Source organism: Etheostoma cragini, chromosome 9 (assembly GCF_013103735.1).
Source record: "Etheostoma cragini isolate CJK2018 chromosome 9, CSU_Ecrag_1.0, whole genome shotgun sequence".
Taxonomy (NCBI): Eukaryota; Metazoa; Chordata; class Actinopteri; order Perciformes; family Percidae; genus Etheostoma; species Etheostoma cragini.
Genome location: NC_048415.1, coordinates 18862888 through 18889387, shown reverse-complemented (window position 1 = coordinate 18889387; position 26500 = coordinate 18862888). Strand labels below are relative to the sequence as shown.

The 26500-nt window shown below is 43.1% G+C and overlaps 1 protein-coding gene across 3 annotated transcripts; it reads right to left on the bottom strand.

Moving 5' to 3' along the window:
- Positions 1-856: 856 nt before the first annotated feature.
- Positions 857-22007, bottom strand: rgl1 (ral guanine nucleotide dissociation stimulator-like 1). 3 transcript variants are annotated; one of them, XM_034882421.1, is made up of 19 exons: positions 21752-22007; positions 21412-21670; positions 9768-9878; positions 7600-7808; positions 7429-7503; positions 7103-7293; positions 6888-7012; positions 6548-6763; positions 6354-6457; positions 6176-6260; positions 5889-5978; positions 5483-5569; positions 5191-5223; positions 4932-5053; positions 4395-4484; positions 4032-4215; positions 3011-3262; positions 2783-2897; positions 857-2294 (listed from the first exon to the last, which is right to left on the bottom strand). In XM_034882421.1, the coding sequence occupies exons 2-19, from the start codon at positions 21565-21567 to the stop codon at positions 2107-2109; spliced, it is 2433 nt and encodes an 810-aa protein (XP_034738312.1). In that variant the 5' UTR covers positions 21568-21670; positions 21752-22007; the 3' UTR covers positions 857-2106. The 3 variants fall into 3 exon arrangements, with proteins under 3 accessions (XP_034738312.1, XP_034738311.1, XP_034738313.1); XM_034882420.1 differs by having other exon boundaries at positions 21412-21997; XM_034882422.1 differs by lacking the exons at positions 21412-21670; positions 21752-22007 and adding an exon at positions 12160-12389.
- Positions 22008-26500: the final 4493 nt, after the last annotated feature.

Here is a 26500-nt window from a genome sequence, read left to right as displayed (position 1 = left end):
CATCAGTTTGTGAACATAGCCATACTGAGAAAGACAGAGAGAGTTTTGTGGAGCTGATAGTCTTAATTAGCATTTTAGCAACTCATTTAGTAATGGCTTGAATGTATCAGACGTTCAATCATGTAAAAAGGTTTTACCTGACCTGTTAAGGTTCACCTTGTGTAAAAACTTTGATGGTTTAGGGCAGAGGGGGCAAATTTCTTATAAAGTCAAATAATTGCAGATAGCAGTGGGGTTGCTTGTGTAGTCAGATGGATGTGCTTTAAAATATTTAAAAAAACAAAAGAGAAGCATCACAAAATAAAGTTGCGTTTCAACAAAATCATTTTATGTTAGGAATAGATTCAGAGCATTTGTTCCAAAGATGAGAGGGAATCAAAAACACACAAGAAAACCATCATAATAATGATAATAATTTATTTATTCAGGTAGAGGAAGAGTCTTTGGCAGTGACGAACACAGGAACTGAGGGTAATTAATGGAAACATTTTAAAGTGAAGTGCTGCATGGGACAAATGAATGGCCCAACAGGGCCATTAACTACAGAGGGAATTTAAAATATCAACCAAGAACCATGAACTGGTTGCACAAATTGGCACAATAGCACGACACTGTAAGGTCTGTGGGAGATGATTATAACTGAAGGAAAAGAGGACACTTTATTGTGACTGGTTAGAAGTGTTGGTGATGTTGTTATGAAACCAGTGTTGGAACAGATGAGTGTTTACTGGGTGAAAAGGTGTTTGGCTTTTGTGTGTTTAATGATATGATGTGTCCCTCAGTGTGTATCACAGTATCATCTGGTACTGGCTTTGTTTTTTATATATATATATATATATATATATATATATATATATATATATGACACTGAATTCGATAACATTTACTTCATTTCTCATACATTGCTGGCCTGACATGTGTTACAAAAACATATAAAAAGCAACAATTACAAACAAAAATAGTAATTCATTTAGTGAAGAGGGAGAAAACCACTTACAGAGTGGCTTGTTCACTTTTCGGTTTTCACATCCCACTGGCATTCCCGACCAACTGACAAGTGCAACTCTGTAGTTCATATAATGAGGGGCAAAGAGGTACAAGTATGCATCAGTTTGAGACACGTTGGTATTTTCTACTCCAGGAAGTCACTTCATTCTCCTCTCTGTCCTTATGTAAATCTAAAATCTTCATTCTTTATTTCAATAAAATTCTGAAAATGTGAGGAAAAGTCTTTCTGGAATAGAACGCAACACAAATGTCATCTCTACACCCTAAAGATAGGGCAGGTAAGGCCATTTCAATAATTGCCAAGGACTTGTTAAAACCAAGTAATGGAACCAATCAGAATGCACGCAACATTCGTCACACAGCTCACAATAGGAGAGGGGCTGGACACACACAGTGCACGAGCCGGACATGGCAGGTAAACATGCCCAACTAGGAGAAAGAAGGACATCATAGCTCCTGTCAATCAATTAATTCATTAATATCATTCAGAATACTATCAAAAGTCCATTCATTCATCAATTAAAGGCAACAAGATTGGAACCACAGTCCACTTCTCCTTCTATTTCACCATCCGTCTTCTCTGTCTGCATTCATCACACTTCTATTATCAGAACAGTACATGTTCAGCTACATAGATATCACAGGACAAAAACAATTTCATTCAATATCAGAATACTGTTGGAGGTCGAGTTTGGTCTGCTCCCATTACATGTGCAAAAAAACCTGTTTTTGGAAAGAGCCGAGGCCAAAAGGAGTCACTGTTCCACTCTATCACAGGCATCACTAGTCAAAAGGCAAGTCCCACTGGCACAGCAGTCACAGTACACATCCATGTTCCAAATAAGGGCTGGACAAAGGACAGGAAGGGATGGCACAGTTCTGGGTGAGGCTCAACTGGCAAGATTAAAGTCAAAGTGGAGGTCTTAAAAAAGTCTAAAAAAACCTCCATCTGTTCCTTCTTGAATCCACCGGAGCTCCTCATCCATGGTTCCCTCCAGCCTCCTTTTGTAAAACACAACAGTTCACATCGAGTCCATGCCCTGTATCATCCAGGATTAGGGATGTAAGGGCAATCTGCTGGTTCCCCGTGGTCTGGGGTCACAGTGTGACCTTGCTGAGTCTAAGCGACAGGCTGGAGCGGTGCTGGGCGCGAGGGAGTGTGGAGCTACACCGGCTTCGCAGCTGGACCGGCCGACTCGCTGCGCCTCGCACCCGCAGCAGGAAGTCAAAGTTAGCCGAAGTGTTCATGGCGTAAAAGACGTTGGCATTATCTGGGATCACCAGTTCTGAAAGGAGATAAAAAGGTATGTGGGTGGGGGGGTTGTGAGTATGGTTTTGGCTCCCGCTTTTGTTGCTGCTATTATACTTTTTAGTCAGCAATACACAGCTTGTTGTGGTTTGTAAAACAGCTGATCAGTGGAAAAAAAATTACAATAATTAAAATGCTGAATTGCAAATACAAAGGGTGTTTAGTAATAAGTGTTATACAGTAACTGCTGCGACAGCTTCTGCTTCCTGTATTCACTGTAAATATATGACTGTATACCTTGGGATTTTACTGTATGACAGATAATGTGAAGCATGTTTTATTACAGTTTTTGGAAAGCCCAACACGGAGCTAGCTCCCTCTGTTCGAGAGAAATGGAGGTCTGAATAATGAAAAAGATATACCTGTATAGAACACAATCATTTAAAATCCTCAAGAACCACAGAAATAGCATGAAGAAAAAAATATGAACGAGGCTAAATTTAAAAGTAAAGCCATGGTTTGTACCTCTCTCCTCAGAGATGACTTGTACCAGTTCGTATCCCTCCTCTGGCTCCACCTCCAGGTTGTGCTTAGCCATGGCTCTAGAAATTACAGCCGGAGTCTTGTCTTGATTTGTCAACTATTTAGGGAATGGACAAAAAAAATATATATACTCATACAGGGTTTTACATATATTGTGAGTAAACCAAGGGCCTCTGACTCAAACAGGAACACAAACACATATTTATTTACCAATATGCTCTTGTAGAGATTCCCGTTGCCATGCTCCAGACTGACTCTTATGATGCATGCATCTTGGGCCTGGGTGTTATAAGCTGGGCTTTGACTCAGGGAGCTGGGGGACAGGGGTGTGAGGGAGATGGAGCGTCTGTGGGTGCAGGGGGGCCCAGGGAGTGAGGGAGATGCAGGAGTCATGGAGACACTGGCTGTCGACGAGCTGGTGTCCATGGAGTGGAGTGAATTACAAGAGGAGGATTCTGAAAGCTGAGGAAACAAATAAGCATAAGTTAAATAAAGATACACAAAATCATCATAGGATCATTTTATACAAACTACAATTGCACATAACTATATTCTGATCATCCATTTGCAGCTATTTGAGGCGAGAGGAAACAAGACTTGAAAATACGGGAATAAAGTGACATGTGCAAGGCTCAAAAGAGATAAATATAATAATTGTTTTTCATACAAACCATTTTCTTAACACGAGAAAAAGGTAGTGTATTTTGTTTTATTTTTTGCTAAAAGGAAGGTTGTCAATACTTTTGTAAGAGCAGTAAAGGGCATTCTCTCTTATTCCAAAATTATATTTTAGTCTTTCCTATTGAGACTTGTTGTAAATAAAATATCAACTGTGTGCAACTTGTGTAATACATCTGTTTTCTCGATTTCAGAATGATTAGGGCTACTTTTATTATCAAACAACAATGAGGTAGAAGGCTCAATATTGCTTTCCTACAAGACCGAACAAAGACATATCTTACTTGTGGTTTCTCTGTGCAATTTTTGTTAGTAACAAGTGCGTTGTGCAAAAAAATTATTTTGGAGGTATTTTGGACAGGGGGTTACAATTTTTTGTTTTTCTCAGTCGTTCACTGGGGTGGGGTTCAAAAAAGTGCATCAATAACACTGGAGAAGGCCTTGCTTTTTGAAAAAGTGAAACAAAGTTCAGCCCCCTCCCCAGACCAATCATTTTCATACGGTCCCTAAGTCTGATCAAAATAATCACATTTTATTTAGCGTTGTAGCCCACCTTGTTTTGCTGGGAGTCGGAGGTGTGGGTGGGGGTGAGGCCCTCGCTGTCCGACGGGCTGCTGGAGTCATTGGAGGACACACTCACTGAGTCCATGCTCTCCCCGGAGCTGCCAGTAGGAGGCGAGCGCGGCGTCTCTCGGACTGGAGAACTGGCTGTATTATTGTCTGGTCCAAGAAACAGCCTGGAAAGTAGCGGAAGTCAGTTATTAGACAACAAAAGTAAATAAAGGTCACAGCAATTCAGTGCTTAAATATGACTGTGTGACTATCTTAGCCAAAGAAAGTATTCTATACTTTACATTTAAAACTAGACCCTCTCCATTAGGCTCTATTAACATGTTTTTTTCCCAGATGTACTCACAGGCTGAGTCTCTTCACCATGCTTTTTCGAGGTTTAGGTGAGGTCGGACTGCTGTCACCGAGACCTTCAATTTCACAGGACAAGGCGTAGCTGCAAGAGAAGAACACTGATAATCAACCTTAGACAGCATAAAAAGTTGGCAAATCATGTGCTGTTGGTTTTAAGAAGCATTGTTTCTAAGTGGGAGAGAGAGAGAGAGAGAGAGAGAGAGAGAGAGAGAGAGAGAGAGAGAGAGAGAGAGAGAGAGAGAGAGAGAGAGAGGGAGAGGGAGAGAGAGAAAGTCAGTGAGGACAAGAGAAGGAGGGATGAGAAGACAGTTAACAGAGCAAAAGCAACAAGCACAATAGATCAGTAGGGAGTGAAGACACAACATAGAAACAGCAGGGAGAGGCATGGAGAAAGGACAGAAAGTAGCTTCTATTGTGGGTTTGTGAACAATAGGTCCAACAGACCATGACCTCATGCACCAATTTGCCTGTTATCTAATGGATAAAGGTGCAATTAAGAAAGACTGAATTCTTAGTAAAGCAGCAGTACCTCTCCTCCTCACTGAGCAGAACCTGGCTCTTAAACCAGCGGAGGAAAGCCGAGTCTGGAGCCAGACAGTAGCTGTTGCAGGCCGACTGGAGCATCTTTATCTGAGCGATCACCTCAAACTCCTGCAGAGACAGAGAGAAAGCCATCACCGTTAGTACCGTTTGGCCTTCAAACTCGTGGCACATGTCAGCCAACCTCTTCACGTGGTAATTGTCGTGGTATGATCATGTCAGAGGAGGCCGCTTGCAGCTACACTCACCCTGCGTCTCTTCTCAAAGTTGTTAAGACCACCCTGTGGAGGACACAAAGAGCATGCTGTCAGATCATGGACATCACATACCAGCGGCTGCTTAGACAAACAGCATTAGGTGGACCGCTCCAAAAACGGCCCGACAAAATTCCTCATGCACTCATGGAAACTTACACGCCAGTTTCTGACAGCAGTTAGACAGATAGACCCTCAGATCTGAAGAGTTGTGTAAAATTGCAGACACATGCTCTGAAACACACACACACACACATTCACCAGGTGGCTATGGATTTTTTCTTACCTCTACTATGTCAGGGAGAGCTGTATCCAGCATGGTCAGGTCGGTTAGAAAGGTCCCCAAGTACGGTATCGTTCCTTGCATAGCTCCCTGCGGAGATAAACACTTGGTTTTAATAAATACTTAAAAGGATGCCACAATAAAGCCAGAGACTAATTTCCACTGTGGTCCCTGTGATTTACAGATGCTAGGGTGGGTTTTGTAAAATACAACACAGGCTTAATGTAAGCACAGCACATGGTGCACTAAGTAAACAAAGCTTAAGCATGTGGCTTCATCATACTGTACATTGCTTTAGAGGAATGTGTTGTTTTTTAATTATAAAACTCGGTTTTAACTCTCTTTGAAAAACGCTCCGCTTGTCTGGCCTTTGTCGCAGAAGCTCTTATTGCACCAGTCTTTGTCTCACCATTTCCTTCTGCAACTGTAGTCTCTTGTGGGTGCGTTTCTGGTGCTCCTTGGCACAACTCTCCAGACTGGCAAACTTTGAAGTGCCTTCCTGTAGAGCAAAGAAAACAGCAGCTTCAGCCCTCCAGCATCTCACCAGTGAATGAAGGAATGTTTTTAAGACATCCAGATGAAGTCGTCTAATTCATTTAAAACTGGGATTCCCTTTATACAGAGGATACTAAATTGACTAATTCATAATTTTGCAAATCCTTCAGATATTAGATACATGTTAAAGTTAACACTCACCCTCATGAGGAGCTCTCTGCTGGTCAGGTAGTTGTTGTGATCAGAGAAAATGTCCGACAGTTCCTCAAACGTCTGCATGCTGTCTCTGTGTGAAGCAGAGATTCATGTTAGCTAATGGTAAAGGACAAACATGTCCAAAATAAAAAATCTCAAAGATGATTCTTCCACCAAGACTTACTTGTGCACACAGGCCCATGCCCTTTTCAGCCTGTACAGAGGGTTGGACTGCAGCGCAGAGACAATGGCGCGCAGGGACGAGAAGTTTTTGCGTATTCGACACTCCTGTTGGGAGACAATTAGCACGAGAAAAGTCACAACATGACCCATTTTGTTGTAGGTTTATAGATGAAATTTGTGTGTTGTTCTGCCAACCTGAGCGATGTCTATCCAGCGCTGGATGACTCGCGCTCTGACATGCGGTCTGATCTGTCGGTGTTTCAGCACTGTGCTGACCACGCAGGCCGCCACAGCATTAAACTGCGTAATGGTGGCTCGAATGGTGGGGGCGCTGTGCTTGTTGTGCTTCTTATCCCTCTGAGACCAGATGGAGCCCAGGCAGTGGTGGGGCACAACCTTTTTAAACAGCAGCTAGAGCAGGAGAACAGGCTGACGTTAGTACGACGACACTGACGAAACAACGCAGGGATGTAACCTGCCTAACCTTTCCCTGCTACACAACACACGTTTCCATCTCTCATTTCCCTCCACTCACAGCATCCATGTAGGTCAGCTGCTCCGCCACCAGTTCGGCCTCAAACGACAGGAAGTCCTCCTGGACCTCGATCTCTACTTCCTCCTCTTCCCCAAGGCAGAAAGAACTGTTGCCGTGGAAACCAGCTAAAAGCAGGAAAACACAGATGATTTGATTCGGAGGAAATACTTATGATGAAAAAAAGTTTTTAAAAGAGTGTAAAGAGCGTTAGTTACCATCAGTGTCCTCCGTGCTGGCCTGACTCTGCAGTTGCTCCAGCAGACCCTCTGCCCGTCTAAGAGCCTCCGAGCCTGGCAGGGCCTTGCGCAGGTAGTCCATCAGCCTGTGAAGACATGGGTAGTCGGGCGGCTCCTGGAAGTCTTCAGGACACTGGTCCAGCCAGGCACGCAGGATAGAGGCCAAGGCACTGTGGAGACAGTAGGGAAAGGGTTGTGTTAAGAGAGCTGGCAATGATCGAGGGAAAGGTGTGAGAGGTCAACAATACTGCTGAAATCTACTGAAAGCCATCCATATGGAACTGGTACAGATAAATGTATCTCACCTTCTGATGGCTCCATGGGCTTCAGAGCCTTTGCATCTGCCTGTGCCTTGCTCCTTTTCCTCCACACTTCCATACCTGCAACAAAAAAATAAGGAGATATTCAAAACCTCTTAAACGTTAACAGTCAATGCATTATTTTGCATTTTTTGCAACACTACACTCCAGCCCTACCTGTCTAGCAGTAGCTGCAGTACAGTCCTTGTGCTGGTGAAGGCTCTGTAGGTGGACAGGAAGATGGAGGTGTAGGTGAGGTCGTTGTCTCCAAACGCTGTCAATAACGTCTCCACCAGACGCTCCAGTGTTCCAGCACGAATACTTCGGATTTTGCAAGTCTCCAGCTGGCTCACCGTGTGGCCGGGAGGTAGACGATCCCCCTCCGCCTAAACGTGCATGCAACACATATTTTTACACTGTTAAACCAGTGGGAATTGAACTGAGGAGCGCCATTATGCACCGCAATGACTTGGCTGGGACTTCCAAATGCTTTTATCTGCTTTGGATCCTGATGAAAACCTATGTCGGTCGCAACACGTTGGTCATTTTAAATGCATATTGCCATGTAAAACAAAAGCATTTCATTTTTTCACAAACCCTATAGTGTGCCTTGGATTGGCTTTGAAGGAGACTTGCATTTGAGACCAGATCCTACTTCTCCAATGAGCCCTTCACAGGATGGAATAAGCTTTTATCTGCTTTGTTTGACTTTGAATGCATCAGAGGTTAACACTTGTCATCTCCAAAAGGGAACATCAAATAATTTGTCAGTTAAGCTTAAAAATAAGATAAGACTTACTGTCTGTTCACACAGAAAGTGTTCTTGCATTGTCTCCTCCAATTAGTAGTGAAACAATTAATTACAAAACAAAGATGGAGGAAACGGTAAGGACAATCCCAACCTATATTTAATTCTGATTTCTCCAGATGTGTCCGACCATTGTGTCCACAGGGAAATAGACTCCGCCGTTACAAAACAGACAGGGAGCGAGAGGTGGCACAGACACGGAAAGAGACCTTGGTGAAGTTAGCATGCTACAACAGGAAACGCTCCAATCTGCTTCTAATCACAGCAGACCCCTCCTCCACCGTCCCTCCAGACAGAGAGGAGGACAGCAGCACAGCCAAGTCCCCTCTGATAACTCAGTACAACAAGAAATACCATTATTCATCTCCGTGAGGGGACCCGCTGTACAGTCCCACACACAGGCTAGGATTTTACCACGCGCACGCACACACATACACACACACACAACTAAACAATCCCACTGATTGTACAGTAATTGCTGTTATTCCCCGACAACTGACGGTGTATAGTAAATATACAGATGCCTCAACAAGGATCACTCTCTTATCTACTCGACTCAATAGACAGCTCTGTATAAAGTGCCTATGTTGTTTTAATTAGCTGGAATACAGTTGGCAGCTCATGCCGTTGTCAATACATCACTCTTAAAGCCTCAGAGCTGTTAACTATTTCTTCTTTTATGCGCCAAAAGCACAAAGAGACAACAGTGACACAAACAAACCAACAACACGAAAGCCTGATTTGTTTCTTGTAAACAAAGGCAGTAATTTCTATTGTGCTGGGTTAATGCATTCCTTCGTGAGAAAAAAAAAACACACACACACACCAGAGAAACTCGGGATAATGCTCTAATTGGCCTTTCTGCGCAGTATAATAATATACCGTACAACATCTTATTATGCTGATATAAACAACACACTGGAGGGAAAAAGCAATGCTTTATATGCACTGAAAAAATGCACAACTCAAGGAAAAGCCTTTAATACTCCTTTTTAGCCATACCAGCATTTCTTTTTGTGTTTTCTTTATAAAACAGTACTTTAGAGGGGAGCGAGAAGTTTTGTTGGCAGCCGCTAAGTCAGGAAATCACATGCTTTGGCTAAACAGTCCAAGTCTGGTAAAACTGTTGATTTTTAGCAAGCAGCTAAAAAGGTGTTGTCCACATTGGGAGATTTATAGCTCAAATGTTAAAAACAACAGCCCTGGAGGAACACAATGGCGTGACGCCCTACTATTGAAAGACGCCATTGGTTTAGATAATAGAGATTAGGTTCTCTTTCTATGATCAGCAGTCGGAACACTAAATAGCTTTTCTAAAACCATCTACACTTGATACATTCCAAGGGAGAGACCATTCCACTTTAAGTATAAAATCTGCAGTTCACACTTTAACAGGTTAATAGAGTGGAAAAAGCAGCATCAGGTTTTCATTTGTATAATCGGTTTCGGTGAGGCTTTGGAGCTTGACTTGTTCTTTGAAAAGGCTTCATGTGCTGTGATTCTGGCCCACTAGGAAACATCAGGCGGGCCTACTCACCCCTAGCCATCTTGCTCCCTTGTTGGCGGCCTGCTGAATCTGAACTCTCTTCAGTGTCACATTGTAGATGGCTCCTTCCTCGACTTCCTCCCCCCAGTCCTGCACCGAGCTCTGCAATGAGAGAGTAGGAGGGAAAATGTTGAAAGCCTCCAGAAGACAGGAGAGGATACGTTCAGGATAGGAAAAGATATAACAACTTCCTGTAAATAGGTGAAGACTGCAGAGCTACCTTGTCATTTCAATAGTTGAATAAAATAGGAACTGAGTTTTGTTTTTGTTTTTTTTAAACATCTTTGAGAAAAGCAGAAGGAAGCATCAGAGAAGAACAAAGAAACACGACCACAACACTCAAACAAACTAGTAAAATAAGGACTGTAAGTGCAGAAAAAACATCAAGAACTCCCCAACCCCCACCACCGCAGCCTGCCAGGACTCCCTCCCTGTCTTTACTCCCTCTTTCATTCCCAATCCATCTCTTTCACCGTGTCCCCTTCTGTCCGACGTGAGGTCAGAGCTGGACCGCGGCACTGGAGCTCAACATGCTGGAGATAAGAGCCGTGTCTCTCAAACAAACCCATACATAATAAAACAAAACATGGCAGGAGAGCTTGATTACAAATGAGAGCACAAACCCCAATTAGATCAGCTCATAACCCTAAATCGATTTGTGCTCGTCTTGCTCCATATGTACTGTGTCTGCCTCTGGTTATAAATCCCTGACAGACAGCCGAGTGGATAAAAGAAAACAGAGGGAGCAGAGTGAGATCAAAATACAAAAGTCCTGTTCTGAGAAGAGTGTGCACAAAAAGCCCAAGATATGCTGAGACATCAACATATGGAGAAAGACAAATGAGGCAGAGACAGCAAAAGAGAGGGACTGGCCAAATATAAACACCACGCATGCAGTATCATGGCCAAGTCTCACACACACACGTCCCCACTTTTTTACAAACTCAAGTCCACACTATTCCCCAAACAGAAGGGCTGCCAGAAAACAAGTCAAGGGTCAAAGTCGCCATTAACAAGCTCAATGGACGGCCGGTGGCACTCAGCCATGACTGAGCCGTGTTTGGGTTTGAACAGAAACATGTGATGCTGAAATGAAAAGAAACCCCAAAGCAGAAAACACAAAGAGCGAGAAAGGGAGGAGAAGGCTTTTAACCACCTCTGGCAGATGAAACCAGTAAGTATGTTTGTGTTGTTGTAACATGTCACAAGCTGTATTTGTCCAAAACATGTCCTTATGTCCATCCTCTACCCAGTTCAGCATCTCGTCTATAGGTCAGCGACCTAGTAAGTGCATATCTCTCTCTCTCTCTGGCTGCTGCTGGCTGGACGGCTGGCGCAGAGACAGATAAATACATCAGTGCATGAGTCATGCAGTCCACACACTCCCAAAACAATAGCTGGAGGTCACTGTGCTGGCCGGCCCGGGATGCTGAGTTCACAGTCTGCACACACAGCCTGCTTTTTGTCAGCCACAGAACTGGAGATGTTTTTCAGAGCAGGGTTTTAAAAAAAAGGCTCTGCTCGCTTTGTGCTACAAGTTTGGGGCTTATTGTGAGACAAAGTTCCACGAGGTTGCATGGAAATTGGAATCAAAACAGCCTGTCACTGTGATATTTCTATTCACCAGAGAATACAGGCCAGAAACACTGCACAGCCAACAGGGATGCCTTTACAGAGAGCACAGCATGAGCCTGGGTACTCAGGTAAACAGGAGATAAGTTGTTTACTCTCTGCACTAACTTGGATCATTTCCCAAGTAGATGCTCAAACAGTGCACGAGGTGGACACTAAGGAGTGCAAATAGCACACCATCTAAGCTCAAATAGTGCTAATCTGTCTATCAGATGGGTGAGAAACAATACTCCCAAAATAACAACAACAGTTGGCGCTGACCTGTGGGCTTTTGTGTTATTCTCGCCTGGACGCAGCTGGGACCCGTAGAGAGACACTGGTGGCCCCGGGGCCTCGCCAAGTGTCGCCTCTCTGTTTCGCTGCGGGCCCTCAGACAAAAGTTTTCATATCCACCATCAGGGAGGGGAGGGTTAATGGATCGAGATCATATTTTGTCGGAGTCGACAGGGGATTTTCTATTTTATCTCCCCTCTCCCACGTTTCCAAAATTCGGGCGACATCTTTACGCACCAACAATGTAGGTTAAACTGGTTTTAAGACCCAGTACAAAACAATCAAAATAAAATGTTCAACTGTTCCCCTCCTCCTCTTCTCCCCTTTATCCGCTACTTTCCCAAGCCTACAAACTCCCCCATTCTCCCCCCCCTCCCTTCAGCTTTTCTCCCTTTCTCTCCCTCCCCTCACAAAACCACAAATCCAACAACACAGCACAGGATGGAAAAGCATGAGAGTGTTTTTGTTTTGTTTTTACCATTTTACTTTTCCAGGCGAATTTCATGGTGAGCGTTTCTTTCATGATCCGGGGACAGCATCAGAGCTCGGGAATAATCCGCCAAGGAAAGAAGAAGAATACGCGTTCCTTTCAAATCCCAGATCCTCGCTGAGAAATGTCTTCTTTCTCACCACACACAGTTTTGCCCAACTCCAAACTCTAAATCCTGCTCTTCTGTCTGTCAGCAGGCTCCTTCTTCTACTGAATGACCAAACCGCTCCTCCTCCTGCACTAACAACAGCCTCGTTTAAACTCCTCCCCCCTTTCTGTCCGCCCTCCATCACACCAAACAATGTGCGCGCTCAGACGTAGGGTTGTGAGTTTTGTTTACGCAATGCCCCAATACACAGGAATCATAAATCTCAGTTCTATGAAAATCTGATCACTCATGACTGATTTTTGTAATGCGTTAATGGAGGTTATAAAACCATGTCAACAGAAATCCATACGATGCGTCTTGTGTTGTTATTTCTATACTTCTTTTATTGGGGTTATGTTGTGTTTGTTTTGCTCAGCTTGTTATTATGAGAAAAAATAAATGAAAAAAAAAAACCTGGAGCCTAGATTGCCGACAATGCAATTCAACTGGTGAAAGTTTGATCAGAGATGCAGGTGTCAAGCAGAACTCAAGCAGCGATGAGGGCTGGAAGTCTTATCCAAATAGTTAACATCTGACTAGGAAGACTTCCAACTCTATTATGTACACTGTGTATCTGTTAAGTTCAAGTTCAAGGTCCCTTCTCTATTTTTTCTTCTATGATCCCCACTGTGCATTCCTTTTGCCACCCTCATCCATCCATGCTGGACAATTCTCCCGTAGGAGAGGTGGGTGTGCATTTTTGGTCATTTATTTTCATCAATCCAGGCAAATTTTTCTCGTTGTTCATTGTTTATATTTTTGTTTCCATCAATAGTGTCAACGTATGCTTGTCTTCCCCCCTATATCAGTAAATAGATTTCAGCATACTGGCACTTAAAACATTGTTTTTAACATTTAAGCGCTGCTAGTAGTGCTCCCAGTCACCTGTAAACTGACTTGCAAGTGTAATTGGTGGACTTTCCCTTTAACAAATCAGAGGCTTCTTTGGGTCATTAACCCGGCTATAGTTTACCAGCCTGTTTATCATCAGTAACATATTACTGTAATGTTAACATGCAGATTTCAGATGAGTGGATGAACTGAGTAGCTGTCTTGTGAGTGAAGCAGCTGCCGCCTCACGGCCCCAGCGTGGGACAATGCAAGGAAGGCCGTAGAGTCCGTCACCAGTACTGTGCATTGTCAGTGACAGGAGAGCAGAATAGGCTGAGTGTGAGAATGACCACACTGTTCCACTGTGAATGGGCTTGCACACGTACTCAAACAGCCCACTTGTGTGAATAAACAGGAAGATATGAATCAAGCGTTGACTTTGTGAGTGGTCTTTTTGTGCAAAGTCGTATCGTGAACATATATCAAATGTGAGCAAGCAGTGGTTCATACATTTACTGGTCCATTTAGTCGGCTGATGAAATAATTAAACTACTGACCTGTAGTCAGGATACAGTGGGAATGTTATGATGCTTATTGTCATCTGGCTCAGTGGGTGAGATGGCAAGAACTACTGTGGTCCCTTTTTACAATGTGTGTGTGTGTATGTACGTGATGTTTCTGGCTCCCATAACACCAACACGTAACCCCAACGTCACACACAGCGTCACTGGCTGTCACACACCATGCCATGAAGCAGAATTCACCCACACAGACAAGGTCCTCACTTTTGGCATCAATGCTTGCAGGTCACTAAAAGGCCAGGGAAGCCCAATGTACATCTCCGTCAGTGTATCTCTGTGTGTGGTAATCACATGTTTCATCAGGTTTTCTTCTCGTTGACTGTTCCTCAGGCTGCATATCTGGCCGGGCTCCAGTTCCCAGGCCGAGCTGCCCTGGTGTACACTTGGGTCTCTGGGAAGCCCAGAGGGGCAGTGGGAAGGTCGCAACCCCAAACGACCTCCAGCTTAGCCCCGGGGGGATTGTAGTGTTGGTCTCATAGTTGGAATGATGTCACATCTCAGCGCAAACAACACATTAGACAAAGGTGACAGCTGCCAAATGATGGATGAGCACATCAGTGCGCACATCTTTAAACATAAGATCAAAACGGGAAATTTCTTCTTTTTCGCTGGAGTCCAGGTCCGTTAATGCGTCCTCATATTATCATCCTAATGGGCTGCATCAGAAGAGATTCTAAGGCCTGTTGTAGCTTAAGGAATAGGTGGCTACATTTCAGGAAATGTCAGTAGCTGTTTTTAGGTATTTTGGTCCAAGTCAGTCTCAAGACCTTAAGGACAAGTTAAAGAAAGACTTGGGAACATGTTGGGAAATACACTTATACACTTTAATGCCAAGAGTTAGATGAGAAGGTCAATACCACTTTGTATACTAAATATGAAGCTGGAGCAAGCAGGCGGTTGGCTTAGCTTATCATAAAGACTGGAAACAGGGGGAACCAGCTAGCCTAGCTCCAAAGGTAACAAAATCCACCTACCAGCGCCTCCAAAGCTCCCTCAATAAAACTAATTCGCTTAATCTGTCCAAAAACCAAAATGTGAAAGTGACAAGCTGTGGTTTTACAGAGTTACATCATGAACTATTTATTGAACAGAAGCAGTGACTTCCCGGAGTCTTATCATCACTTTGTGGTGCCAGACAATTCAAGCTGCTTGTCTCATCAAGTCTTTATGAATGCCAAAGTTGACATAAAATGACAGGGGTGTTAATTTGGTTATTTCCATAACTCAGGCCAAGTTCTTGTATCTGTATCTGTGCAAAGTAACTCAGAAACTATGGTACAGTAGCTATTAAATAAATATAGCGGAAACTTTCCTCTAAAGAAGAAAAATGCAGCAGTATAGAATAGAAATACTCAAGTTGAGTACAAGAATCTCAAAAGACAAAGGCATCCATCTCTCTTGGAATCAGAATTCCTGAATGTAAAGGTTAAAGAGAATGTGTCTTCAGTTTCTAATATTTATCAAATATTACACATGTTGTTCCACCACTGTAAGACGGACCAATCCTCATACCATTGCTCCCTTTTCTTGGAATGACGTAAAATTACACTGAGCAGTTTTTTTCACATTTGGTTCCTGCTATTATTGAACTTTCCAATCATGCTCTTATCCCTGTTCCACACAGTCAGAACACGAAGCTACAGTATAGACAGAAAGGGGACAAAAACAGGAGGAGCACCACTCGCACTGTTATTGCACCACTGTGGGGAAAGAACGCACATTCCAGGAAATCTCCCACTTCCTGTCTCCTGCCTCCTGACTCCAGCCAGCCTGCTGTCCTCATACCTGAGTGGCTGGGGAGCTTCTCTGGTCTGAAGCATGGTAGAAAATAAAAGGATGAGAAGAGAGGAGGAAAAGGGATTTCTTAAAGCAAGTAGAATGAGCAGGAGAGAACCAAAAACCTCAGGAATCCCAATACTGAAAAAAAGAACCAAACCACAGACACACAGGAGGACATTGGTGGGGCTGGTGGTTCTGGGCAGCATGTGTAATGTCTCAGTGTTTACATCCAAGATAAGAAGGTCATGTGTCAAAGAAAATGTAAGACAAGTTGAGATTAACTTGAAAGGACATTATCTCTGTTGGGAGTGTTAAAGGGAGAGACAGAGACAGAGGGGGAGAGTTCACACAGCCAGAAACTGAGAGGATCCATACTTGTTGAAAGATATGCATGATGCAACAGGACCATCATGCACTATTCCAGAAAAAGAGTGATTTCATATTTCAGACCGGAAAGAGACGCCCTGCTTTCTTTTCTGCTGGAAACAAGTAAACAGAGGAGACTCATCGTGTCGTCCAGGGAGAGGAGTATCAGCTGTGGCTCCAGTGGAAAGTCATTGCGTAAAATTTTAAATGGAAAGGATCTTTATCTGCTACCATTTCTGGACCAAAAGTCTCAGTACATCCATACTGTTTCCACATTCATCTTTCAATATGCATGGGTATGCACACACTCAGTGCGTCTCACTGTATGTTTGTGTGTGGTTGGTGGGTTTGTGTTTTCAACGCATTCTGCCCAGTAGAGGGCAGAGTTCATAAACCGCTGTATTTATCCAGAGTCAGCAGAGGTTTTAGCCAGACCAGGCCAGAGCAACAAAACCCAAGAGGCTGGATTTATGGCGTGGGCTCAATAAAACCAATGAATGAGACAATCAAAGTAGCTTAAAAGGGTCATTTGAGAGCAGGGAAGCAGGGGCAAAGCACTTAACAAGTGCACAAGCTTATGTGATAGTTATTTGAAGAGGCAACAGATCAGCAGATGAGTGTCTGTGGATCCAGAAGTAGCAACAATGAAAATGCAGTTGGATAAGGACATGTCAGGTCTTCTCACACAGCCCACACAGCTGAATTTTCTTTTTCTCTGTCTCTGTTTCTGTCTCTCCTTCGGTCAACTGAACCCCTTTTGTTCAAACAGCCACATTAAAGCTCTGTCTGCCTCTCTCCTTCTCTTATGTCATGCATCTACTCCCCTCAGATCTATTGTCCTGGCTGTTGTTGAGCTCTCCCTCTTTTTTCTCTCTCTGGATGGGTGACATCATTAGTTTCCAGTAAAGTCGCGGGCTTCAGCGTGAGACCCTTCCTCCTCCTCCTCATCATCCACCTCCTCCACACTCCACATAAACACAGCTGACCCGGCAAACCAAGACACGCTTCAAGGAAAAGTTGCTCAAAGTTTTATTAACACCAAACCACCCAAATCATATTTATGTACAGAGATTTTTCTGCTATTAGAAATTGTGAAACAGACTTATTGTTCTCATAACAGCCTCCACATGGGGTGGGTCGGATCGTAAAGCGAGGGTAATCCTCTCCGTAGCTATTATGACTCAGATGGTATGCTGGTAGTTAAGGTACTTTGAGGTGTCTCAGCATTTAGGAGAGTTACAATAAATTCCCAGCACAAACACACACACACACACACACACACAACCCCCTTCATGCGGCCCCAACCCTGACCCCCCTCTAGATCTAAGCCCTGCTAAGCCTTGCATGAATTGGTCTGGACTGGCTCGGTTGTCTGTCTGCACCCCCCCACCCCACCCCCTTCGCGTTAATGAGAGATGGACCATCTGTTGCCCGACAGATACGCGCTACCCTAAATTTGTCACATATACAACAAAAACACCACACAGCATCAATGAAGATGGACACAGCCTGGTAACAACTGCTGCCTCGCCAAAACCCACAAAAACTACACATCAGACTGCAAATCCATCACATCAGAATGTGCAAAAATCACACTTGCTTTAACCATCCTTCCAATTTTTAATTCTGAGGTCTGTAGTTCTATTAGTGTTAAATCAAATGAAGGATGTGCATTGTAGGAAATGAAACTGTCCACAACAACGCACACAAAAGAGGCAGTAGCACAATAACAAGCATTGACGGCACCGCTGTTACCGTAACAACGACCAAAATATAAGATGTTTACTCTGGCGGAACAATATGGACAGATTAAACACTGTATAAAGTCACAATAAAACTGTATGCTTCTGGTTAATCAAATACAGGATGTATTTCCTGTTCTAAAGTTATTGTATTTATTTGTTTATCATCACGTTTAACCTCAGTAGAGTTATTATAGTTAGTAACCTCCTGACATACAGAATGTGTGAGTGCTCATATTAATAACAACGCCTCCAGCTTTACACACCACTGCCATACACACACACACACACACACACACACACACACACACACACACACACACACACACACGCACACACTCTTTCTCTCTCTCTCTCTCTCTCTCTCAAACACACACATGCTAATACACACATCACGGTGCCAGCTTGATCCCAGTCATGCGTCCTGGCTAATACTGCAAGCCCTGCCTGAGCGGGAAAAGGAGTAGAGGAGTTAGTGTGTGTGTCACAGAGCTGCCAAACCATAAAAACAAACCAAATCAAAGATGGTGCTGCAGCACATATTGACTTCTGCCTACTACCAACCCACCCCTAAACACACGGACACACACACACGCACACACACACACACACACACACACACACACACACACACACACACACACACACACACACACACACACACACACACACACACACACACACCCATCTCCATATGAGTTTCTGCCCCAGTTAAGCAAGCTGTTCCTGTGGTGTTGTTGCTCTAGGATGGACGCTCGGGTGACAGGGACAATGCCAGCAGTATTGACTTTTCACATCAGTCCTATTATGTGATCTAATTAGGCCCAAGATCACAATATGTGCCTCTACAAAGCTGCAGGCCAGTAGACACCCTGCACGCTGGGGGTCACCCAAGTGTGTAAACATCATCTTAAGTGGTGGACTGAATGAAAGGGAATGATGGAAACCCGGATTTGGAGAAAGAGAACTGTGGTAGTTTGTGAATTGTGCAATTTTAAACAAAAAGAAAGCACTCAAGTACATTATCGGCCCTCTACTTGTGTTTTGTATTGTCAGTGCTTACTGGGTTAATCAATAAAGCCCAGTTCTTTTCTTTTTCCCTGAATGGGGCTTTCCCAACTGTGTCACATAGAAACGTGTAAAATGCATAGATATTGTATAAACATTACAGAACTGCACTACTGAAACCCGTACGGTTTTAAAGTAATTTACAGGAAATTAGCTGGTCCGAAGCTACAGAACTAGTCTTAGCCTGATGAAGGAATCACTCTGAGCAATCATCGAAACAAATGACGAGCGAGGATCAAAACTTTAGGAAACACTGAGACGTCACTGAGCATCAGCATGAAACGTGCACTTCTCTGTTCAAAAAGTGAAGAGGAAGGAGGAGTGCTAACTCAGCTTTCTTACTTTTTTCAATGGAAAACAAGCCATCATCAAAATGATCTGCCCCCCCCCCCCCCCCCCCCCCCCCCCCCCCCCCCCCCCCCCCCCCCCCCTTCCTTTGTCCCTGTGTTCCTTATATAAAAACACTTCTGCATTTCCAGCAAATGGCCCACGGAGGTTATTTAACAACCCTGCTGGTTGTTGTAAGCCAAAACGGGTGTGAGGTAGCAGCTAATATTCCCTCTATTGGAGTTTTAATCGGCTTAATTACATTGCCTTATCACTGATGAAGCGAGACAAGTGTAAAAGAACATTTCCAAAATGCAGTAAAATGTCCTGTGATAACACACTGACATGTGTGCATTCGTTAACACTCTCACTTCTGTGCAACTGGGTTTAAATCCGGTCAAGTCCTTTGTTATTCCTACAAGTGACACTATCTTGCACCATCGGAATAGTTATATTGAAAATATGCTTTTTTATTTTCTCAGTTTATACTTTGTGTTTCATTATTAATAATGTCAGTTGCTTAATCTACCTGTTAACCCTGACCGTTTGTCTGAACAATCGTGTGTGTTCATGTGGGAGTCACACTGCTGATAGAGATTGACACCTCAGCACTCATCTCTGACCTGAACTGTGGACCTGACAGCTGCCTGTAACTGCACAGCAGGGTGATTACAAGGAGGGTATGAGTCCAATCACTGCCTTATGTGACTGACATGGTTTCATAACCTTATTCAGGTAGGCAACTAGTTGACTGACGGGGACTGAGGAACACCTGACAGCAGTAAAGGCAAAGTCTCCTCCAAGCCAGCGGGAGCCAGCAACTGTTGGAGTGACGAAATAACACGTGGAGAGGTCATGCAAGTATAGCTTTTTATCACAAGAAAAGAGACACTTGCTACACTTGGTCTTGTATAATAACCCCCTGATGGTTTTGTTTATTCTTTTATAACTTTATTGAGGGTGTTTACCACTCTATATAATTGCCCTTATTGTCCCCAGTCTAAAGCTGTGAGGGCAATCACAACTCAATGCTGCAAAAACACAAAGGACATGTCAGCCAGGGCATCAGATGCAGAGGATGCTCTCCCAACGAAGAGAATCAAAACACATGTTATTCTCATAATGGGGTTTTGGGGTTCAACTTTTCTTTGTTGCTGTCACAAAATATCCACACTGGAGCAGGTGGGGTTCAGTGTCTTGCTCAGGGACACTTTAGTAAGCTATTTTTCTGACCTCAGTGTCTGTAATGACTAAATTTCAACATGCCAGATGTAAAAACCAAAAATATTTTCACTTTAGACCCAATACCACATGTGCGCACATGCAAACAATTAGGCCACAACTAAGCAGGAATAAGCTGTCGCTGCAGGTCGTTTTCTGTTAATCATGCTGCTTTGGAGAATCTGCAACCTCACACACAAATTAGATAGAGGCAAATAAACATGAATGCATGTACGTTGACATGAAGTGTAATGTAAGCCACATTTTTATCATAATCTACTAATGGCTGACACATATTAAAGTCATTATGGTGTTTGGGTTCTGAAGTAAAGTGAGTAATTCCTCTACCGTGAACTCTGTGACCAGTCAGCAAAATTGTGCTCATATACACACACACACACGCACACACAGTGACCAATATGCAGTAGTTACAGGGAATTAGTGCTTTGCACAAGAGGTCAGCTGTTCTCCCATCTGTGCCACCAAAGGTCACTGCCTAGTTTGCGTTATTTTATTATGAGTTGTCGACTTATTGCATAAACGTTCAGTAAGTCAAGGTCAAACAGAGGAACTGAAATGCAATAAATTGAGAGAAATGGCAAGCCAATCACTTCATTTTGATTTGACCCTCACTTACTGTACCATACACTGTATTATTATCTGTTTTATGTAGGAAGCGTGAACCCCGGTTTGCGCCACCAGCAGTTAGCTGTCCATGTTACCACCAGAAATGCTGAGTGCAGAAAAGCTGCAGATCTGGTGCTATTTGTACTCAATCGCCATTGTTTCTCATGTTCACATCAGAACACACACTATCACCACAGATATCCAACAAAAAGACCTTGGAGGAGTCCCACACACTGCACAATCTCTCTGCCTCTCACTGCACATCTTTAAATGTTTATAATTCCAAGCTTCTTTTCTCAGTGAATTGTTTTTTTACTCTTAATCGTATTCATTTTACTGCACCAAACACTTTCCACTTTACTCCCCATTCCCATCCTTGAATCTATCACAACGGACATTTGACACTAAACAAACCTACTCCAAACAACAGAAAGCACAGGAGGGTCATGCAGGCAAAGGCTAACATATGCCAGATTGTTTCAGAAGACTGGAAGTACCCTAGGCTTCCCATAAATAAATAAAAAAACTGATTGTTTTGCAATGTACTGACCCAGTGACGGGGGCTGCTCTCTGGGAAGCGAGGCTGGTACCTCTGAAGGGTGACACCTCCTTCCCCCTCTGGCAGTAAGGTGCAGTCCAGGTCTGGGTAGTGGTGGTTGGACCCCTGCCAGGGCATCAGGGTGGCCAGAGGGTAGTGGGAGATCATGCTGACAGCCTGGATCAGCGGCAGGGTCGACAGGGATAGCAAGGCATTCTCCGGTCTGGATGGCAGGGTCAATGGAGACTTCTTCAGTGGAATCAATAGAGATCTGGAGTGGGGATTGACAGATTCAGGTTCTGATTTAGGGGCTCCTTTAATTCTGGATTGTCATTCTTGATGTTTCGCTCACCTCCTCTTATCTTCTTAGTCTGCTTGTGGACTCGACTTGTCTTCAGCTCAGAGGTGTCACCAATGATAACTCTCCTCCCAAGTTGTCCACCTCAGTCTTCCCCCGTCTTGTTTCTCTTCTGTCTCCCCCACCACAAGTTCCTATCTTCCCCTCTTCTGTTTTTTTTTATCTTCCTCTGCCTGCATGCCTGGAACTTGACTTACCAACAGCTCTCAACCACATGAATGATTCAAATCTATTGTCTCTCTCTCTCCCTCTCTCTCCCTCTCTCTCTCTCTCTCTCTCCCTCTCTCTCTCCCCCTACATTCATCCTGGACAAAAGGGGAGGGATTATAACTCGGTGGCCCAGCCCACTAATTAAAAATCTACCCTCTGACTGAGGAGAGCTTGACTGTGGAAGAATGTGAAGAAAAGGAAAGAAAGGCAGGAAAGCTGTGATAGAGAGGAGGATGTTATGGAAGAGGTTCCAAGAACTACTAACAACAGCTGATATTTTCAATGATAAATGGACTTTTGCCCTCTTTTATGAAGTGCTGAATCCTAACTGCACTCATTGAAACTTCAAACAAAATGCAAATCTTATTCTCAGTGTTCTGAGTAATTGTCGTTGCTGCCAAAAGTCCCCACCATTTCAAATCACTTCCTTCTTTTCAAATTTGTCACTATATAATATAATATATTTGTCACACATCCTGTGTTTTAAAATACACTGACTTCGTGTTTGTATTACAGTAACTTAACACCACATTTAGGTTTGTATGTGCAGATGGCTTCATAAAGTTACTGATTCAGCGCTCTGCTAAGCAGTACGGCTTGGTGACATTTCTGACAGCAGGGCAAAGGTGAAACCATATTAAATGTGTAACAATTGTAGAGCGTGTGTATGTGTGTGTGCGTGTGTGTGTGTGTGTGTGTGATTTTCATCGAGCTCAGGGTATAACAACCAGTCATGTGTAAAACACTGCAGTTGCTGAGGAGAGAGGATTATCTGGGACCAAGCAGTGCTCCGACACACACACACACACACACACAACACACACACACACACACGCACACACACACAAACACACTGAAGATGTTAGATGTCAATTCAGCGGTTAATATTATACAAAGTGTGAAGAAAGTTGCTTCCTACAGTCAGAAGCTGCAGCATGTACTTAGACTTTGCATCCTGTTTTCTCAGGTAAATCAACAGCCATTGGAAAAACAACAATGTGAAAAAAACATCCGGGGAAGTTGCTCCATGGCTGAGGAACCTGGACACACACACACACACACACACACACACACACACACACACACAAACACACACACAAACACACACACACTCTGTATTTAATAGAAACAACAATTTTGATGTTCTATGTTTTACGTTATGCTAAAATATACTTTTTACTTTACCATACTTCTATACTGTATTACATTTCAGAGGGAAATATTGATCTTGTGTCAAAACTGGTTACTTTTTCTTGGATGACAGGAAGATTTCACAACAACAACAAAAACGTTTATAAAACTAATAAAATACGTTGTTTAGCATTAAGCCTGTAATCCTTTATGTCTAGTGGCCACCTACAAATAAGAATCTCTCACCACTACGCTAACACGTCTTCCACCACTCGCAAACACACCAGTGGAGTCCTCTTTCAATCACCGACAGCTCAGCACCAAAGAGAAAACCCTGCTGCGGCATCACGTAGCCTCTCCTGAGACAGAAGTTATGTTGCGGTCGTGATTCAAACCTTCACTCTGGCTCAACATGACACAATTCCTCACCACACAAAAATGCAAAGAGACTCCTAAAGTACATTTATATTTAGCAGTGACTCATGGGTGGATGCTATGGATAAAAAACATCAAACATTAAAATGCCTTTGTAATCAGACCAGATAAATCAAGTTCAGCCGAAGTGACTGAAGAGGAAAAATCAGTCATTTGACCATGACTCTCTGAGTGACTGCTGGGAATGAATGGGAGCGCGACAGTCAGGAAGAGTGAGTGAACACGCCGCCTTGTCTTTCTGCTGTCTGGATGGACTTCCCGTGAACTGGCCTCCGCTCTCTGCCTTCCTCTCCCCCTCCTTCTTTCATTTCCTCTCTCTGTTGTTATGAGCTCCTTTTCTAGAAGACCTCAATCACTTCACTTCACTGCCCTTTACCCCAGTTTGGTGGGTCATCACTTGACTGATGCCAAAGCTCTTTTAACAGTGATAGATGGGAGGGATGGAGCATAGAAAACAGCCAGAACACGAATCCATTCCTTTCTATTTACTGCGCCCAAACTCTCACATTGATTATTACCTGTCAGAACAATTTGTTTTCATTGTTGAGTAAAATTTAAGTTCAAGAAATCACTTTTCTTGCTTTTCTTCTCTGCTAGAGTCAGAGTGTGCTGAAGCAGTCACAGAGAGGCCAGCATTGGTTTACACAGCTGGGAAGGTAAGGCTCTCTAAACTCTGACAACACACACACACACACACACACACACACATATACCCACAAGATCCCTTTAGTCTGGGTCAACACAAACAAAACCTTTCTGTTGTTCTGTTTCTCACACAAACAGTGGCCCTCGCAAGGAGACGTCTCTATTGGACGCAGTAGTAAATACTGGATAACTGAGTAGAATCTGTAAAAAAAACTATTGGGAGAAGATGTATCCCAAAACTTTCAAAGCAGAGTAAAAGTACAATACCACAATGAAAAGTAAAAACACAAATGTGCTATTGTGAAAGCATCTTTTCATAGTTGTAGCTTGTTGAGGTGCAACTAATTCTAATAACTTTATGTATTGGCTCATTTAATTTATAAAACAAAATTGCATTATATTTTAGAGGCTGAACCAATGTTTTGTATGTGTAAGCTGAAAAGAAAGTAGCTATAGTTGTCAGAGAAATGTAGAGAAGTAAAAAGTACAATATCTCAGAAATATGGTAAAGTAGAAGTATGAGGTGATATAAAATGGAAATTCCCAAGTAAAGTAGAAGTAGGAGTATTAAAATCCTACTTCAGTGAAGTACTGGAGTAAATGTACTTTATTAATTTATTGGATGCTAAATTAAGGTATAATGTCACAATTTATGTTTATCAACATTTTCCTATAAAAATTTAGCTTTTTCTTTCAGATGATGACAAACCACAAATTCTGTAGCTGAGCTTTCATTTCAGTTCCCATTTCCATGACTCCACACTGCTCTCTGCTGGTTACCATAGGAACACAACACACACAATGAGCTCAAAGAAGGCCTTTCTTAATTTTGTCTTCTTGCTTAATCCTCGTTAAGGAGGATGAGCACTGATGTAAAAACAAAAATATCATCAGATTAACAGATTCTTTATATTAAACAGTAATCTCCTGTGAGTATGCCGCAGCCAGGGGCTTTTATGTACTGACAGTACAACGACCTGCTTGTGCACAAACACACACACACACACACACACACACACACACACACACACACACACACACACACACACACACACACACACACACTGGGGTCTGAGGGGCTCTTGTTGACACTGAACAGTTACTCATTATTGGAAGATGAGAACAGGAGACAACAGACACTTTCCCTGGATCACTGACAGAGAGAAAGGAAAACCAAAGAAGAAAAGGATGTGCACGTGAGCGCTCATGTGTGTGTCCTTCTCTGATCCTTCTCTGTCCAAAGAAAAGGGCCTTACAACACCACTGTTAGTCACCAGCCTCTTCCCTGTTCAGCACAGCATCACTGACTCATATCAGCCACTTACACAATATCTCATAAAGAATCATCAATTCTTGCAATTCTTGCCGGTAACTAAAACACATCGCTATAAATTATAGAGGGTGGTCTAGACCCACTCTTTTTGTAAAGTGTCTTGAGATAACTCTTATGATTTGATACTGTAAATGAAATTTAATTGCAAACAAAATTGAATTGAATAGCTCCATTTGATGACTAAGAACTTACATTTACATGTACTATTTTTGCACACACCCCTTCAGTAATTGGATCATCAGTTAAGATATGCGAACGTTTATAAACAAACTGATAAAACATCCTTTTTCTAAGTTATGAAGCGCCTTCTCACATCAGTGCACAAGCGCTGTAAAAAAGTAGGTCTAATCTAGCTCCCTCCATTTGCATTGCATCAACTTGATGCACAAGCTGGTTTACGGGACGATAAATGTGACAGGGAGGCGGAACGTGTTTTTTTGTCCAACATAAACAATGTGTAAATGTATTCTTGAACTGTATGTTTAAGTCTCTTCAAATGTTCAAATATAACAGGGGACATATCTCACTCTCTCTCTCTCTCTCTCTCTCTCTCTCCCTCTCTCTAGTTGACCATGGTTTACAACCCACAGGCATGTGCCTAGGGAGGATGAGTATATCAAGTAGACATTGGTCCATTAGTACTCTGTGATGTGAAAGCAGCAGGACAGCAGGTAGATGTTGCTCTGTACTGAACGACATTTGGGATCCTGCATTGGGTAAATCTGGCTCCGAATACTCTGTGAATCAAACTCTTCTGCTTTCTGGTTTTACACAGAATACTGTGATCCATTAGATTGTATGACTTAGGGATTTTAGCTTTGTCAACACAGCACAATGCATGCTGTATTGGATTTTTTGAGACAAATGTGATCTGTGAATTAGGTTTACAGAACTGTAATTGGCTTGACTTGAACCCATATCATTGAGACCAGGTCACACATTTTGATAGTGATTCACAATACGTGCTACTCTCCATCTCCTGACATTAG